Source organism: Rhinatrema bivittatum, chromosome 6 (assembly GCF_901001135.1).
Source record: "Rhinatrema bivittatum chromosome 6, aRhiBiv1.1, whole genome shotgun sequence".
In the NCBI taxonomy this organism is placed as follows: domain Eukaryota; kingdom Metazoa; phylum Chordata; class Amphibia; order Gymnophiona; family Rhinatrematidae; genus Rhinatrema; species Rhinatrema bivittatum.
The window spans coordinates 259,101,700-259,117,953 of NC_042620.1; the positions used below are offsets into that span (position 1 = coordinate 259,101,700).

General features: G+C 46.9%; 1 protein-coding gene across 3 annotated transcripts; it reads left to right on the forward strand.

The window, feature by feature from the left end:
• Positions 1 to 288: 288 nt before the first annotated feature.
• On the forward strand, positions 289 to 15,010 carry LOC115094166. 3 transcript variants are annotated; one of them, XM_029606937.1, is made up of 2 exons: positions 289 to 364; positions 13,369 to 15,010. In XM_029606937.1, the coding sequence occupies exon 2, from the start codon at positions 13,369 to 13,371 to the stop codon at positions 14,038 to 14,040; it is 672 nt and encodes a 223-aa protein (XP_029462797.1). In that variant the 5' UTR covers positions 289 to 364; the 3' UTR covers positions 14,041 to 15,010. The 3 variants fall into 3 exon arrangements, with proteins under 3 accessions (XP_029462797.1, XP_029462796.1, XP_029462794.1); XM_029606936.1 differs by lacking the exon at positions 289 to 364 and adding an exon at positions 3,241 to 3,720; XM_029606934.1 differs by lacking the exon at positions 289 to 364 and adding an exon at positions 3,244 to 3,720 and having other exon boundaries at positions 13,366 to 15,010.
• The last annotated feature ends 1,244 nt before the right edge of the window (positions 15,011 to 16,254 follow it).

Consider the following 16,254-nt stretch of genomic DNA (forward strand, 5'->3'; position numbering starts at 1 on the left):
CAGTGGTGGCAGAAGGATCTTGATCTGGCCCACAACTGTGATGACAGAAGGCGCATGATCTGTCATGCAGTGGTGGCAGCAGCAGGGAGGCACATTCCTCCACCACCTGCAGCTCAGATACTTGAAGTCAGAAGTACAAGTGGCTGCATGTCAGAGTGGCGTGGGGGCAGTGCATGCCCGTGCAAAGCCATCACCGACTGCCTGCATTACACTTTGCTGGCACTGGTGCTGCTCAGGCAGCTGAAGCTGTAGACAGACAGGGAAGAGGCTGCAGCACAGCGATAAGGATAAGAAGGATGGTGCAGGCCAAAAGGGAGGAAAGCACTGGTAGTACCGAGCCGTGGGTTCTGCCGGGGAAAGCCAGGTAAGCAACGCCACCATCTCTTCAGAGCTGCGGAGGAAAAAGGCATGGGATTGTCCCCTAAGAATGCAGACTTTGGAGGTGCAGAAATCCCCATTATTATAACCCGGATGCCAGGCTCAAGTGTCTCTCCCTGGATTGGGGTCTCCGGAGGGGGATGTCATGCTCCTACCATGAATTTGGCATGCAGCAAGAGAGGGGGGCGTGAGGAGCGGAAGAGGGAGAAGAGGTGGAGGAAAGGGAGGTAGAGAGGCAGTAAGAGTGCATGGGGAGAGCGTGAGTAAGAGAGCACACAAACACCCCATCCTCCCATCCATCCACCCTCCCCTTCATTCCCTAGGCAGGAAGATACTGGGGAAGGGGGGGAGGCTGGGAGTGTGGTAAGATTGCCAAATAATTATTTCTGACGCTCTGTCTCTCTGCCACACATCCACACCCCTGGAGGCCCTGCCCCCCTCTTCCCCAGGTCCAAATATGGTCCTGCCTCCAAAAACCTTCTCTCAGCAAATAACTCTGCAGAGCCTTCCTCCCTTTCACCCCAGCTCAGCAAACGGTGAGGAGGAACTCACCCCCCCCCCCCCAGCCCTCTCTGTGATTTAAAATGACCCTTGTGGCCCTTCCCTTGAAAAGATGGGGGACTCCTGGGAAAAATAAACACGCAGATGAAGGTGAGCCGGTTTGTACAGTGTACTGGATTTTCAGAAGCGTTTGGCAAAGTCCCTCATCAAAGCCTCCTCAGGAAATGGGGAGGTCATGGGACAGTGTTTCCCGACTGGTGTGCAATGGCCTTCAGACCCGATCAGGCGCCCCCACGGGAAAACCAACCCTCCCTGCTGCTCAGACCCAGGCCAGCACCTGACCAATGCGCTCAGCACCTTGCAGCAACAAGAGACGCCAGTGGTGGCTTCTTACGCTTGTGCGAGCTCCTTTCTGAGGACATGCAGTCCTGCAAGCCCGTTCTTCCTAGCGACAGCATGAGCTGCGGTCATTAATCGGAAGTATGCAGGGCGCGGATAGCCGGGACCCATTTTGTGCAGCGCACAAACCCCTCCTGATCTTCCCACGCTGACAGCCACACGCCACAGCCAAGATAAATAGCTTAGGCCAATTCTCCCGTCTCCTGCACTTGCAGAGAGAGGAAGCTGGCCCATCATGATGGGTTCATGCGTGGTTCTGCCCCTTCTCTCTCCCTTTCTTTAACATTTTGGGAGAGAGACTGGTAGGGCTTTTCAGTGCTCCCCTAGTTCTTGTTTTGGCCAGACAAGTACTCGTTATATCTGCACGAGCCTATTCCATGAAGGTTGGTGTGCCACATAACATTTTTGGTAATGTAGGTGTGCCTTGGGTTCAACAAGTTTGGGACAGGACTAGGGGACACTCTTTGAAACTAGCAACCGATCGATTTAAAACAAATCATAGGAAGTATTTTTTCACTCAGAGCACAATCAAGCTATGGAATCTCTGGCCAGAGGATGTGGTGAAGGCAACTAACACCGTGAGGTTTAAAAGAAGGCTGGGCGAGTTCCTGAAGGAAAAATCCATAGCCATTTATTAGCCAGGAAGACTTGGGAAAGCCGGCGCTTACCCCTGGGAATGAACCAGATCAACTATTTGGGATCTGCCGAGGACTTGTAACCCAGGCTGGCCACTGCTGGGACAGGAAGCTGGGCTCGATAGACCTTGATCTGACCCAGCATGGCATTCCTTATGTTTTAAGTGGAAATCAAGTCAAAATAAATGAATAAATACACTTCTTAAGGTGTCAATGATTAAGGGGTCATTTTCAAAAGGGGGTCGTAGATACATGAAAAGGGACTAAATCGGGGCGGGTTCTGGGTGGCATCCACACCGGAAGGGGAGGAGTCGGGGAGGCACTGGGGCGGACGCCGCGTAGACGTCACTGACGGCGAAAAGGTAAGGGCCCTTTTCGCCACCAGTTTCGTGCCCAATAGCACCACCTTTCACGATGACACTATTGGGTGCGAAAGCCCAACACTTCACCAGCCTGCCCCCCCCCCCCCCGTTATCGCCGGATTTTCTAAGATCTGCGACCTTAGAAAATCCAGGCCCAAGTTTGCTATGCAATCATCTTGTGTCCCAGGACTATCCAGCAAAGGAAAACTGGGATAGGAAAATCAGGAAAGTGCTTTTCCTGCCAAGGCATTGTCACTTAAGAACATAAGACTTGCCATACTGGGTCAGACCAAAGGTCCATCAAGCCCAGTATCCTAAGCGGAATATAAAAAAAAAGAATCTAAATATTAATAAATAAATAAATATCCTGTTTCCAACAGTGGCCAATCTAGGTCACAAGTACCTGGCAGAATCCCAAATGGTTATCCCAGGGATAAGCAGTGGATTTGCCCAAGTCCACCTTAATAATAGTTTTAAAGACTTTTCATCCAGGAACTCGTCAAAACCTTTTTTAAACGGAGCTGCACTAACAGCTTTTACCACATCCTATGGGAACAAATTCCACATCTTCATTATGCATGAGTATACAAACATTGTCTCCTATTTGTTTAAAAAAAAAAAAAAAAAGAGCGATTTCAAACACACTTGAATGTTGCAGAGAGAAACGGAGATATGATGCTCAGGGTGTGTTTTCCTTCCTGAATTAACACCACTTAAAAAAGTGTTGCTGCATTGGATTCTATGGAGAATAACTGGAATAAAATGCTCAGGATGCCTTCTTTCCTCCAAGTCATTGTTATGGTGACTTTCACAAACAAAGACCTTCCTTGTTTCTTGACATTATACCCTCTACAGAAAGAACAAAAAAATACTCTTCTCCGATTCTTCTTTCCTCGGAGAGGCCCTTGTGCACCCCCCCTGGCAGAGCAGGAGGCAGACTACTCCCTCACTAATGCCGTGCATGCATTTGGAAGACGTGGAGTCTGATTATTGTTAAGTTAAACAGCTTTTAAAAAGGCAGCATTCCAAAAAAACAAAAAAGCATGCTGGTAACAATAATGATCTAATGCACATTCTCTGCAGCAGCTGTGGGGTGGAGGCGGCTCTGCGAACTGAAAACAGAAGTGAGACAGACTCCCCCCTTTTCAAAGCTTGGCTGAGGACGTCAGCAGGAAATCCCTGAGCGCCCCGAGAGAACCGCTGTGTACCTTTCTCTAGCCTTGAAAACTTTTGCTGTCTCTGCAGTCCCAAACTTGAAAAAAAACAAAACAAAAGAGTAGAGAGAGGCTGCAAAAAGCAGACGGAGAGAGTTTTATTTCGGCTGGAGAAGGCACAGGGTACTAGAGCCAGTGAATGGGATCCCCGCCCCCTCCAATTGCTGTGGTGCTGGGAGGATGAATCAAGCCTTGAAGCTGTTTTAAGGTCGTCGGGTGGAGTCCGCGAAGGTAAGAGGCAACGCCGCGGGCCCCTCTCCCCCTTTTTCCTTAGCCGTTAACTTTATCAGTGTTCACTGTTTATTGCTGCTCCCCGGCAGTTGCTGTGTTGACTGTGCCCCTCTTTTCCCTTCCTCCACCCCCCCAAGTGGGTCATATCCAGAGATGTCAAGTGACCCCGGTTTAAGCAGGGAGCGTCTAGGCTAGCCCTGGATTCCTGACCAGCTCAGCGTCGATTTAAAATAGCAGAAGCAGGGACTGCAAACCTCACAATGCAGTGGGATAAGAGCAGAGCCCCGGCTTTCTTGCAACACATTTTTGCAAGATTCGGCAGCAAGATTTAGCAAACTGAGGCAGATTTTTTCCAAATTCTGCAGCAATTCTGTGGTAAATTTGCATAACTGTGCATATTTGCAATTTGAATACTTTTTTTTTTTTTTTTTTACTTTTTATAAATAAAGTTATTTTCTGATATTTCTGTGTCCAGTTAATTTGTTTGGTTCTTTATTAGAGGAAAAGAGGTCTTAGTGACTAGGTCTGGAGAAGAAGGGTGGGGAACAGATCTTGGGATGGGGAGTGAGGAAATTCAAACGAAAGAATCTTTCCCTGGAGAGGTAGAGGGATAAAGGATGGAGGAGCATAGTGGCACAGAGGGAGGAGAGGATGTGATCAGGGATGAGTAGACAGGAGAAAAGGAAGTACTGGGGATGGGGTGGAAGAGGAGTGAAGATCAGAATGGGCAAGAGGAAAGGGGGGGGGAGGGACAAACAGAGAGAAAAGAGGAAATTGATTCCTCTGGCTTCAGCTCCACTCCCTCACATGCCAGTCCCCACATCCTCTCGCTCTCTCTCTCTCCCCTTCCTATATTCGCCCTTAGTACTTATATTGTCCCCATACATATACACACATCCACCTGCCTTTCCCCATATCCTCTAATCACACACCTCCCCTGAGCCCCTCCATTGCACCCCCATTCTCCCAGCCCTTTCCCCATAACCCCTCTACAACCTCTCCATCACGTCCTCAGCCCATTTCACCCCCCCCCATCTCCTCTTTCCCTTCTCTCCCCTCCCAGCCTCTCCCTTTCACACAAACACTTCCCCCAGCGGCCTCTTCCCCTTATTCCCCCCCCCCCCCGACCTCCAGCCCCTGTAACCCCTCCACCCCCCTCCCAGGCTGGCATTGCTCACTGAAAGGAGGGGGAGGGATAACCATAGCTGGACTGTACAGGGCCCCTGGCTTGCTCAGCAGAGGAGGCGGGTGTGACCCAAAGTACCGCGGCTCTCCCTCCCTTCTGCCGCGTGACGGATGGACCCACGAATGAACCGGTGCCCACATGGGAGAGGGGGGGGGGGGGGGCGGGGAGGTTGGACAGGGAAGGAGTTTGGTGATGTAACCGTCTCTTTTTAGTCAGTAAGGAGGTCCAGACAACTGATCCGTAAAGATAGACTTTTATTGCCAGCAAGATGCAGCTAAGACAAAGGCTTAGTACAACTGCATGCCCCTCCCCTCCAGGAGCAGACTCTTATGCACTTTACAGTTCTTATCTTTTACACATGCGTTCTAAGCATTGCTGAGCAAGCATATTCCGGCTGAAGGGGCTACTGACCCCCTCCCTAGACACCCTGGAACTTTCGTGAAACTTCTCCCATGTTCTGCAGGAGAGGCTGCTGGGACTTGCAGTTCTGGAAAGGAATTCGCGAGTCTGCAGTAATACAGCCCTTCACATAATACATCCATTGTTCTAATCTAGGTTACAGCAGTGAAAGCTTATCAGAGAATAAGAACAGCGAAGCCAAAAAATGAAAATGTGCAATGTGCTGACAGAGAGTTTCTCAATGTCCTAATTACAGCTGTATTGCAGACTGTAAGTAAACCCGTCATGAAGCAGGGAATTCTGGTACATGAAGTCCTTTGTCAGGTTGAAGCGTTCAGACCCCTTCATTCCCCCCTTTGATACTTATCATTCTCTATGAAAAGTATCACACCATCACAACGCAACTGTGGAGCTGAAAGAAACAGAAACAAGAAAAATTAGCAATTTGAGTTCTCAGGGGGCCCTAATTTCCCAAACAGTCCGATGGTTTCTTCACGGGTTTGAGACGGATGGGCCCTAATGGCTCCACCCCCCTTTGTAGCCCGAACTTGTCATGTATGGGAAGATGGCCCAGGATAAAACATGAGGATGGTTAAACAGGTTCTATAGGCTCAGAGGAATACATGTACAGTAACAGGAGCTGCGTGGCTGTATTGCGTTCAGCAATGTCCTCCATCATCCGACGAAGGCGGTTTGAGCAAGAAAGGAATAATTCAGGGTCCTAAAAGACAAAACAGAATTAAACTGGCTAGGATAACAAACAAGCTCTTAAATCCACCGATCATGGAAAACCAACCATGGAATCCATTGGTCCAGTCCCAAGCACTATTCCATTGCTGGACAGGGACGTGTGCCATCTTGACCATGCGATCAGTGATGTCTTGGATAACCTTGTTTTGGTCATCTACCTGTAAACAACAATTGGAGAGGTTAAATGTTCCACAAACCCTCCTTTCTGGGCCAGAAGGTAATCTAAAACCAATCTATTCTGGTACACTGCAGTCATAATTTTGGTATTTTGTTTTGCCCAGAGTTTAAGAGCGAAAGCAGTCGTTGGTGATGAGCTCCAGGACTGCCTGAAGCCTGATGATTCGATGCAATTAATACTGCTTGGAAGGGTTCCCGAGTTGCCCCTTTTTGCTGCTTCATCTGCTCTCTGATTTTCTTGACAATAGGGTTTGATTTCCTGGTGTGTGCTTTGCAATGCATTACAGCCACCTTGCGAGGAAGCCAAACTGCGTCTAGTAATTCACGTACTTCTGATGCATTGTTCAATTGTTTTCCCTCTATAATGCTCCATGCACTTGAATTGTAAGGAAGGCATATTTAGAGTCTGTATAGATATTTACAGTTTGTCCTTCTGCCAACTGCAGAGCTCGAGTAAGGGCAATTAGTTCAGCTTTTTGTGCAGACGTTCCTGGGGGAAGAGGTTGAGCCTCAATGATTTCATCTTCGGATACAACAGCATATCCAGCAGAACGTATCTCATGAATGATTTGGCTGTTCCCATCAGTGAATAAAGTCCAAGCTCCTTGCCAGGGGTGATCCCTCAGGTCTGGTCTACTGGAATGTATTGTAGTCATGACTTCTTCACAATCATGGGCAACTGGTTCAGGTGCCGGCATAAGAGTGGCCGGGTTCAAGTTTTTGCTGTCTTGTATTTGAAGTTCAGGTGTTTCACACAGTAAGGCTTAATACTTGACGAGACGTGAATTAGTCATCCATTTTGGTCCATGGGTCTCTAGCAGTCCTTGAATGGTGTGGGGAGTTGTTACATTCAGAGTTTGACCAAAAGTTAATTTGACTGCTTCTGGAATTAGTAAGCATGCAGCCGCAATGCTTTGAAGGCAACCAGGCCATCCTTTTGCAACATTGTCCATTCCTTTTGACAGATATGCAACAGGTCGTTCCCATGATCCTAAACTTTGAGTCAATACCCCAATGGCCATTCCCTTTTTCTCATCGACGAATAGATGGAATGGTTTCATTACATCTGGCAATCCTAAAGCAGGTGGTTCAATTAAGGCTTCTTTTAGTTGACGTAAGCTTGCCAGTTCGTTTCCTTCCCACTGGAAGGGTTGAGATCCTGCTTCTTTACCCCGCAGCTTGTCGTATAGGGGTTGGGCAATAACTGCATAGTTAGCAATCCACAGCCTACAGTATCCTGCAGCTCCAAGGAACACCCGGAGCTCTTTCTTGCAAGTGGGTACAGGTTGATCTCTTATAGAACTGGTGCGAGAAATCCCCAGACATCGGGTTCCTCCACGTATTTGGAAGCCTAAATACTCTACTTCCAATTCACAGATTTGCGCTTTCTTTTTACTTGCACGATACCCTTTTGAGTACAACATCTTTAGCAGCTGAAGAGTGGATACCGCACATTCGAGGTACGTCTCTCGAAACAACAGAAGGTCATCCACGTATTGTATGACTGGCCCATACTTTACTTGATACATCTTTAAATCTTTTGCCAGTTGCTCACCGAACAGCGTAGGTGAGTGCCTAAACCCTTTAGGCAACCTAGTCCATGTGTACTGCTGCTTTTACTCCAGTATCTGCATTTTCCCATGTGAAAGCAAAAATCTTTTGACATTCCTCCGCCACCGGGACGGAGAAGAAGGCATCTTTGAGATCAATGACACTGTACCACTTTGATGCAGGAGAGACTTGAGCCAAGATTGAATACGGATTTGGGACGAGGGCTACTAGATCTGCTACTTGACTATTCACTTTTCTTAAGTCTTGTACTGGTCGATAGTCATTAGATCCAGGCTTCTTTACTGGCAACAAAGGGGTGTTCCAAGCAGATCGGATTCGCCGAAGAATGCCCAAATCATACAGTCTTTGCAGGTGTATCTGGATTCCTTGTCTGGCCATATATGGAATGGGGTATTGAGGTTGATTAATCACCTGTGCATTCTGTTTCATCTCTATCCATATGGGGGTAGCGTCGATAGCTATTCCTCCCGGGTTCTGTTCGAACCATACTTGGGGTAAACTATCCATCAGTTGTCTTCGTTTTTGTTGAGGGGGGTGTTGTTTTCATATCGATGTTCGATGGTTCGTTCGACTATGGGAAGATGTAGTCTCCATTCTTCTTGGAGGGGACAGATGAGTATCACTGGATGGTCCCCGAAGGAGGCTTTAACTTCCCCTGTTGGTTGAAATCTCAATGTGGTCTGAGGCTTACACAGCAGGTTCCATCCGATAAGGGATACCATGGTCCCGCCTACTTGTATAGTTCATTCTTTCTGCAGAGGGGCAGTGAGTACCTGACCTGAGGCACCCACTATAGAAACAGTCTCTTTCGTAGATCGTTGGCCTCTGAGTCCAACAGGCCCCTGATTTTTGTTGTGTTACCTCGTGGATCTCCACCAGAGGGTCAGTGGGGATTCTTCCCTCCCGGTCTCTTCAGGCTGTATGCTCCTTGTCGCCTCCCCCTGCCAGTGGGGGTTGTCCGATCTCCTTCCTCCTCGGCCCCTTTGTGTCGGTGCAGGTCCATTTTTGTCGTTAGTATTCACTGCAGGGCTCCCGTATTTCTTTTGCCATTCTTCACAGTCTCTCTTCCAATGGCCTTCATTTTTGCAGTACGCACACTGATTCTTTCCCAAAGGGGGGTCTTGTTCCCCCTCCTCTTCGCGGTCTGCCATTGTCTTGGCTCCTTCCGTCCGAGTGTCCTCGAGAGCGGCGGCTAACAGTCACTTTCTCCTTCATATGTCTACTTGCTTCTCTCTTTTCTCTTCCACTTCTCTATTTCCACATACCTAGTCTGCTATAGCTTTTAACTGGCTGAGGCTCATGCCCTCAAAGCCTTCGGCCTTCTGCAGCTTCTTTCGGATGTCGGGTTTCTATTATTAAGTTCCTGGTTGCAGGGACGGGCCCTTTTCTTCTCTTCCTGATCCCTGTTCCCATACATCTCAAAATACGATGAAAAGATCACTGTCCATCTGGAAATTGAATAGGTGACCTGCGCCTGGAGGCAAGTCAGTTCTGACGAGGCTGAGAAGCTGCAAAACATTGCTTCCTTCTTACTTGTAAGTTTGGCATTGGGTTAATTCAATAAAGTCAACCTGGATCTGCAGGCTTTAGGTGTGCAGGAGTGATGATCAAACCCTTGGAAGCCTTGTACCAATTACATTGCAACCACTAAGAACATATGGTAATAGCCAGAGCCCAGCCCCCACCAGTGGTAAAAGAACATAATTGCAATATATATATATATATATATATATATATGTGTGGGGGGGGGGCCACCACTTTATCATTTGGGCCGACTCATATTTGCTCTTGTTCCTAATCTTGCATAGTGGCCCCTTCTCTTGCCCACAACTTCCAATAATCCTTATCTTGCGCCTGCCACTGAATCAAAATTTTTAATATTAAGTCTTTGTTTTCTCCGGTTTTTTTTTTTTTTTTTTTATTTTTTTTTTTTACAAACGGCATCCTGTAATTCCCACAGTCAGAACTGCAGCTGTCTTATCTTGCCGCTTGCTATGCTCTGTATATTTAACAAAGCTTTAACAAAGGTCCCATTCTTAATCATTTCTCCTCTAATTTTCCCAGAGACAGCTTCAAAATAAACTGCGTCAGCAAAAGAGAGTTCATACTTTATCATGCGTTCCAATGTAACTTTTAAATAACAGATAATATATAGGAGACAAGTAAGAACAATAATTAACATGGTATTAGAGAATAGAAAGATAAGCATAGGGAGGACACTGGGATAGAAGATATGAGAAAACTAAAACTTCTGATTAGCAATGCCAGCATGAAACGCACAGCCATATTGAATGCCTACGCACTACGTACTGACGCGCAGTGGGACGCACCACCATTCCACTTTGTACTGTAACAATTAATTTGCTGCTATAAAATGTCTTAAAAATAGCCTGCATCATAAGGCACTAAATGATTTGTAAGGGACCCTTGGTTCTGGTATTTCTTTGCAAGTAGCAATCCTTTGTCAGATTACAGACAGTTTTAGCAAGGACCTTGGAGAGTAAATTTAATCAGCAGAAACTCGGAGCTACAAAAACTTCAACTTCTGTGAAACAGCCACAATTCTATCTTTATTCACATACGCACACCATCAACTAACTTTCAATAATGTTCTGTTAAAACAAACGAAACAATTTTTCTCTCTCTTTGTCTTCATTCACCCAGGCTAGCCCAATGTCCCCTTTTTTTTTTTTTTTTTTTTCTTCTTTCTCTCTTCTGTAATTATCTCTGCTGTTAACCCTTAACTGCCATCAAGTTCTAAACTTCAACACCAGTAAATGCATTCTTCAGCAATCAAATCAGTATTTTAACTTAACACTGTAAATTAATTAGTTGTATAGTAGTCTTGTGCAGCATCTGTAAACCAAAACTCTTCTTATTAGGGTTTAAAACAATTAAAAAAAAATCCCTGGTACATGTGCTTGCAATTCACAGATAGCAGTTACATACATTACAATCCTTAATTAATAATTTGAAAACCCAAACGTACCAGAGAAATGTTATAGGGGTTAAACTGTCCCGCTGAGAAGCAGTCTCTGCCCAGCCAAATTAGTTAACTGTCAAGCTCCCAGCAGCAGCAGCTAACTGCCGTTGTTCAGCACACATATACAGATAAGTAATTCACAATCACTTTTAATAAATTTTCCTTAAGTAAAAATAGTCTGCATCACCAGAGTAGATCAAACACAGTAGAATTTTTTTTTACAAGTACCTTACAGACAGACAGACACTGGGGACTTCCGGTTCCCCATTTTGCGTACTTGAGCCACCATTACGAGGGCGGCTCCCTCTACTAGCTTTTTTGCCCACGTCGGAGGATTTTCAATAACTGCAATCCAAGCAGTTATGTACGGTTAATCCTCAGGGCAACCCGGATTCCCTTCTTCACTAACTATTTTCAGGACCCTTGTGGCCGTTTGGAAATTGAAAGTTCCTTCCGGAGGCCAATTTACACACAAACCGGGCCACCTATGGGTGCATCGTTGAATCATTCCGGGTTTAGTACATTTATGTCTATCGAACACTTCCCTATAGTGTTCCGTCATGACTTTTAATGGAGTAGAACCGCCCCCTCCCATTAGGATAGAATCACAGACAAAGGAGGGAAGGGAAGACGGATAGGTAAGGGGTCCGTATCCGTCAGACACAAAAGGGTCACTTTCACACAACAAGAAACCTATTCCCACTATCGTATGCGTTACTTCTTTTTCCTCTTTTTATGCGCGTGGCTTTCGGAATGCAATTCCTACCAAACCACCGCTTGGGGTGTGATCAAAGCCCCCTCGGTCCCCTCACGGATGGACCGGTTATTTGCTACTCTTTTAGCTATTCTTCACTTTTCCCATCATTCCCATAATACTCGCCTGCAGGGTTCTTCCGAACGTCATGAAAGCCTTCTTCCCGGATCACCAGCCCAAAGGTCTCAGAGGATCTCCGTGGAATGACCCCCTCGGATACCTGATCACTGAACTCAGCGGTGGCCACTCACCAGGCAAGTCTGGGGGATCACTCCGCCACAAAATCCCCTGGACCAACTGGGGGGCTAAAATAGCATCCCCGGTACCTCCTGGCTGAGGCTCGCCAAATGTAACCGTCTCTTTTTAGTCAGTAAGGAGGTCCAGACAACTGATCCGTAAAGATAGACTTTTATTGCCAGCAAGATGCAGCTAAGACAAAGGCTTAGTACAACTGCATGCCCCTCCCCTCCAGGAGCAGACTCTTATGCACTTTACAGTTCTTATCTTTTACACATGCGTTCTAAGCATTGCTGAGCAAGCATATTCCGGCTGAAGGGGCTACTGACCCCCTCCCTAGACACCCTGGAACTTTCGTGAAACTTCTCCCATGTTCTGCAGGAGAGGCTGCTGGGACTTGCAGTTCTGGAAAGGAATTCGCGAGTCTGCAGTAATACAGCCCTTCACATAATACATCCATTGTTCTAATCTAGGTTACAGCAGTGAAAGCTTATCAGAGAATAAGAACAGCGAAGCCAAAAAATGAAAATGTGCAATGTGCTGACAGAGAGTTTCTCAATGTCCTAATTACAGCTGTATTGCAGACTGTAAGTAAACCCGTCATGAAGCAGGGAATTCTGGTACATGAAGTCCTTTGTCAGGTTGAAGCGTTCAGACCCCTTCAGTGATGGAGGCGGCAGACTAGGAAGGGGGTTTGGTGGCAGTGTTCCTATCCAAAGGGATTAGATAGGCTGGACCCCCTGGTCTGCCACGGCGAACCGCAAATTCCATGGGAAGGGGCAGATTTGGCAGCCCTTCCTGCGGATGTGAAATCCCTGGGGGATCAAGGGGGCTCTGCTGGCTATGAGGACTGGCCAGAGGTTTCCCCTTCTTCAGCCGTCACTTCAAGGCCCTTGAGATCGGCGTCTTTGAATTTACCTGATGTCTCTACGTCTCGAGTGGTCAGGCTAAGACGAATCACGTGAGAGATGTGTCCTGCATGCAAGGTCCAGAATTCTGGAACCTTCTGCCACGTGAAGTGAAAGGAGGGAGCTCGTTAATGAAATTTAGGGAGCTGGTTAAGAGCAGATTTTTTTTCAAGCAAGCTTTTAACCAAGAGGGGCAAGCATAATTTTAGGCATAATCTTATGTTTTATGCTTTCATGCTTTTTAATTGTTTCTACTTCTGTGAATAATTGAAAGGTGTACTGAGGGTGACAAGAAAGGAGAGATTTTTGAATAGGGCCTAAAAGATGTTTTATGTATTTTAGGGTCTAGGTCTTACAGTTTTACATGTTTATTGTATGGCAATGTCTTGTCCTATTGCTGAAGTTTTATGTCAAATTATGTATGTTGTCATGTTCACTGCTGGGAAATTATGTGTAAATAAATAACGTGGCAGCTCTGCTTTCTCTTTGTTTTCAGCCCTTTCGTTTCCCCTGTCTGTCTCTCTCTCTCTCTCTCTCTCTCTGCTCAGCAGTAACTGCACAGGAGATGTAAACTGGGTCTGTAGCTGCTGAAGGTCACACAGTTACAGCTGGTGGTAGGGGTAGGACTGGAGGGTCTGCTATGTCATGGACATTAACCATCATGTCTTGACTCTTCCAGCAGATGGCAGCCATAATCACTGGTCTTGTTCGCCTGGTTCAGCCATCTCTGGGCTCCATGGATGAGTGGCAGAGGCCAGTCATCTGGTACGGTTTGCTGGGTCTGCGTCTCGTGGCCCTCTTTGTAGCTGACAACCCATGGTCCTCTGTCAAGTCGGATATTGCCTGCAATCGCTCGGTGGATGCCTTTTGCCTGACTCTGTGCTTCAACTCCGCTTTCGACGTTTCCTTCTCCTCCCTGTGGAGCTTCAGCTTTCTGGCAGCCCTGCTCCCGGTCTTCCTAATGAGGCTGGCGCAGCGGGGCTCCGTGAAGGTGCGCAAGAGGAAGGACATGGAGCTGATGGGACCTTGTGAGGATGGTCAGCCCAAGGCCACGGACGAAGTCACCAGAGGCACGGCCTTGCCCTATTGCTGCTGCATACTCTTTCTCCTGGCCCTGGAACTGACCTTTCTCTGGGCTATCCTGAGCCTGCAGCTCCCCAGAGTCCTCCCTCGGACCTTTTCCTGCCGAGCTGGGGCCCACTGCCCTGGAGACGTGCAGTGTGCTTTCTTTGGGCACGCTGAAAAGTTAATGGCGTTGGTGGCTCTGGCATTCACCGCCAGCGTGAATGCCGTGGCATGCGTGGTTTGCTTTATCCTGGAGCTGATCCAGCTCAGACGCTTTCACAAGAAGTAGGGGGCCGAGGTGGGGGGGGGAGGGGCTCCGTTTTTGGTTCTTCTTTCAGTCTGGGGCGTGCGGGGTAAGGCGGATTCCGTCAGGAGCACAGGAAACGAGGGAAACATATTTTAAATAGTTAGACCAGCCAAACACAAGAAGGAAACACGAAAAGAGAAAATCATGGACAAGGGGGTCTTGATACGAAGCTGGAGGGAAGGAGAGAAAATGAGGAAAGGATGCTAGATGCCAGGAATAACCTACCAGCAAAGGAACCAACACCGTAACAGAATTTAAGGGTGCTTGGGACACAGAGGAGGGGGGACCGAGGTGGTGGTTTAAGGATGGAAACTTGTACCTGGAAGAGTAGAGAACCAGAGGCGACGACAAAACAGCTGTGGAGAAGGAGCCATGCTCTGAGGGTGTTCAGGCCTGTAGGGCTGCCAGCTGGGATACCCTAAAGCAGGCACAAAAACCTGGCAGATGGGCTGGGCCTTTGGCTCCGTAGTGGCTGACTTTCACAAAACCCACTACTATCGGGAAGCCGGTAAACACTCACTCACTCCTCCAATAATCAAAACCCTGTTTACATTCACTAAGGGAGAACTTTATTACAGTGAGATGTTACGTAACTTTTGTTACAACTGACTTATTTTTAAATAAAATATTTAAAAAAAAAATTACATTTGTAAACATTCACACAACGGCACAGCTAGTTTTGGTTCTGGATTACATTTTGAGAGAGATGCTTAATAAGAGACTGGAGCTCACGTTGAGCCATCCCTCATCCAGGCAGGATGTTTGATTTTTATAGACATTGTTTGGCTTCAGCTCTGTACTTTTATGTGGATTGTAAGCTCTTGAGTGCAGGGACCCATTGTACCTGTATATAATTTGTTGTAAAGGGGTACTAAATAACTGCTAAAATAATATTAGTGTAAGCTCAAATAAAAACTGAAGTGTAAAAAAAAAAAAAATCAAAATAAATGTTTAAAAAAACAAATAATCAAAGTTTATCAATGCTTGCCGTGATGGAAGGAATTCCAGCAATTGATTCAGATTCAAGAAACGTTATTTGGCATGACAACAATTTGAACATTTTGCCAAAATCCGGCAGTAAGGCCCTGATTGGCTGAGGCTTTTCTCGTATTCTGGGGGCAATCACCAGAACCATTTCCACAGGTAGGACATGGTTTTTATGGGGCATTGGAAACTTGCACCCTGCTTCACTGCGGGTAAAAGTACCCGCGCCATAATCACAGCATGGGGTGCTTTACTCCCAGCAAACAAACAGAGCAGAGTTTGATTTGGGAAGGCAGAGTACACGCGGAGATTTCAGTTTCAAAAACCCTGCGCCTGCTTCTCCACTTGCTTCAAGGTCCACACAAAAGTAGTCGGATACATCCACGTACCCGTGGCTGCTTGCATTTTCAAAGAGAAACTGTGAGGAGCTGCGGGGCTATTTCATTGTCGCTCCTTCACAGGCCAATGCAATAACCTGAGCGCTGGTTTTCAACGCATATTTTTTTTATTTTTTACATCCCGATTCATTTTAGGCCTGATTTTAAAAGGGCCGCACATGTAAATGTCAGGGGTTAGGCACCGGAGTGCAGGCCTGCTGAAAGGGGCGGCCCGGGGGTCTGGCCGGGACAGCGCCATTAGCCAGCGGCCGGCGCGCGGAGGAGCAGTAAGGATTAAAATAAAAAATTAGATTAGGGGTGGGGGAGGAGAGGGGAAAAGGTAGGAAGGGCAGGGTTAGGGAATGTCCTCCTTAATTGGAGGGAACTGGGGAAGGCCTACTCGTATCTCCGCACATAATTTATAAAATTCCCCCCTCGCCTCATGCATGCGAGTAGCGGTCCGTCCACACATGCACGCATGGATGCTAAAATCCCGCTGGGAACCACGAGCACATGGGCACGTGCAGCTTTGAAAATCTACCTGTTTATTTTTAAGTCCCCGATGCAGTAAGTTAGTATTTATTTACATATATTTATTGATCACCTTACTGTTAATAACGCCCAAAGGGATGTACAACAAAATAAAATAATATATGAAACATAACAATAAAATCATCCGTATCCAGCTATCTGGTGCAGGTGACTGACTGCCACTTAGCCAGATGCGTGTTTATCCAGCTAAGTGCCAGATAGCTGGATAACTTCTGACTTATCTGGTTCACCGCTACTTAGCCGGACAAGTCAGTACTTATCTGTGGACATTTTAGGGGATTTG

Bases quoted from the DNA above. Each gene is read 5' to 3' on its own strand.
- LOC115094166 (XM_029606937.1), top strand. From the start codon at position 13,369: ATGGCAGCCATAATCACTGGTCTTGTTCGCCTGGTTCAGCCATCTCTG.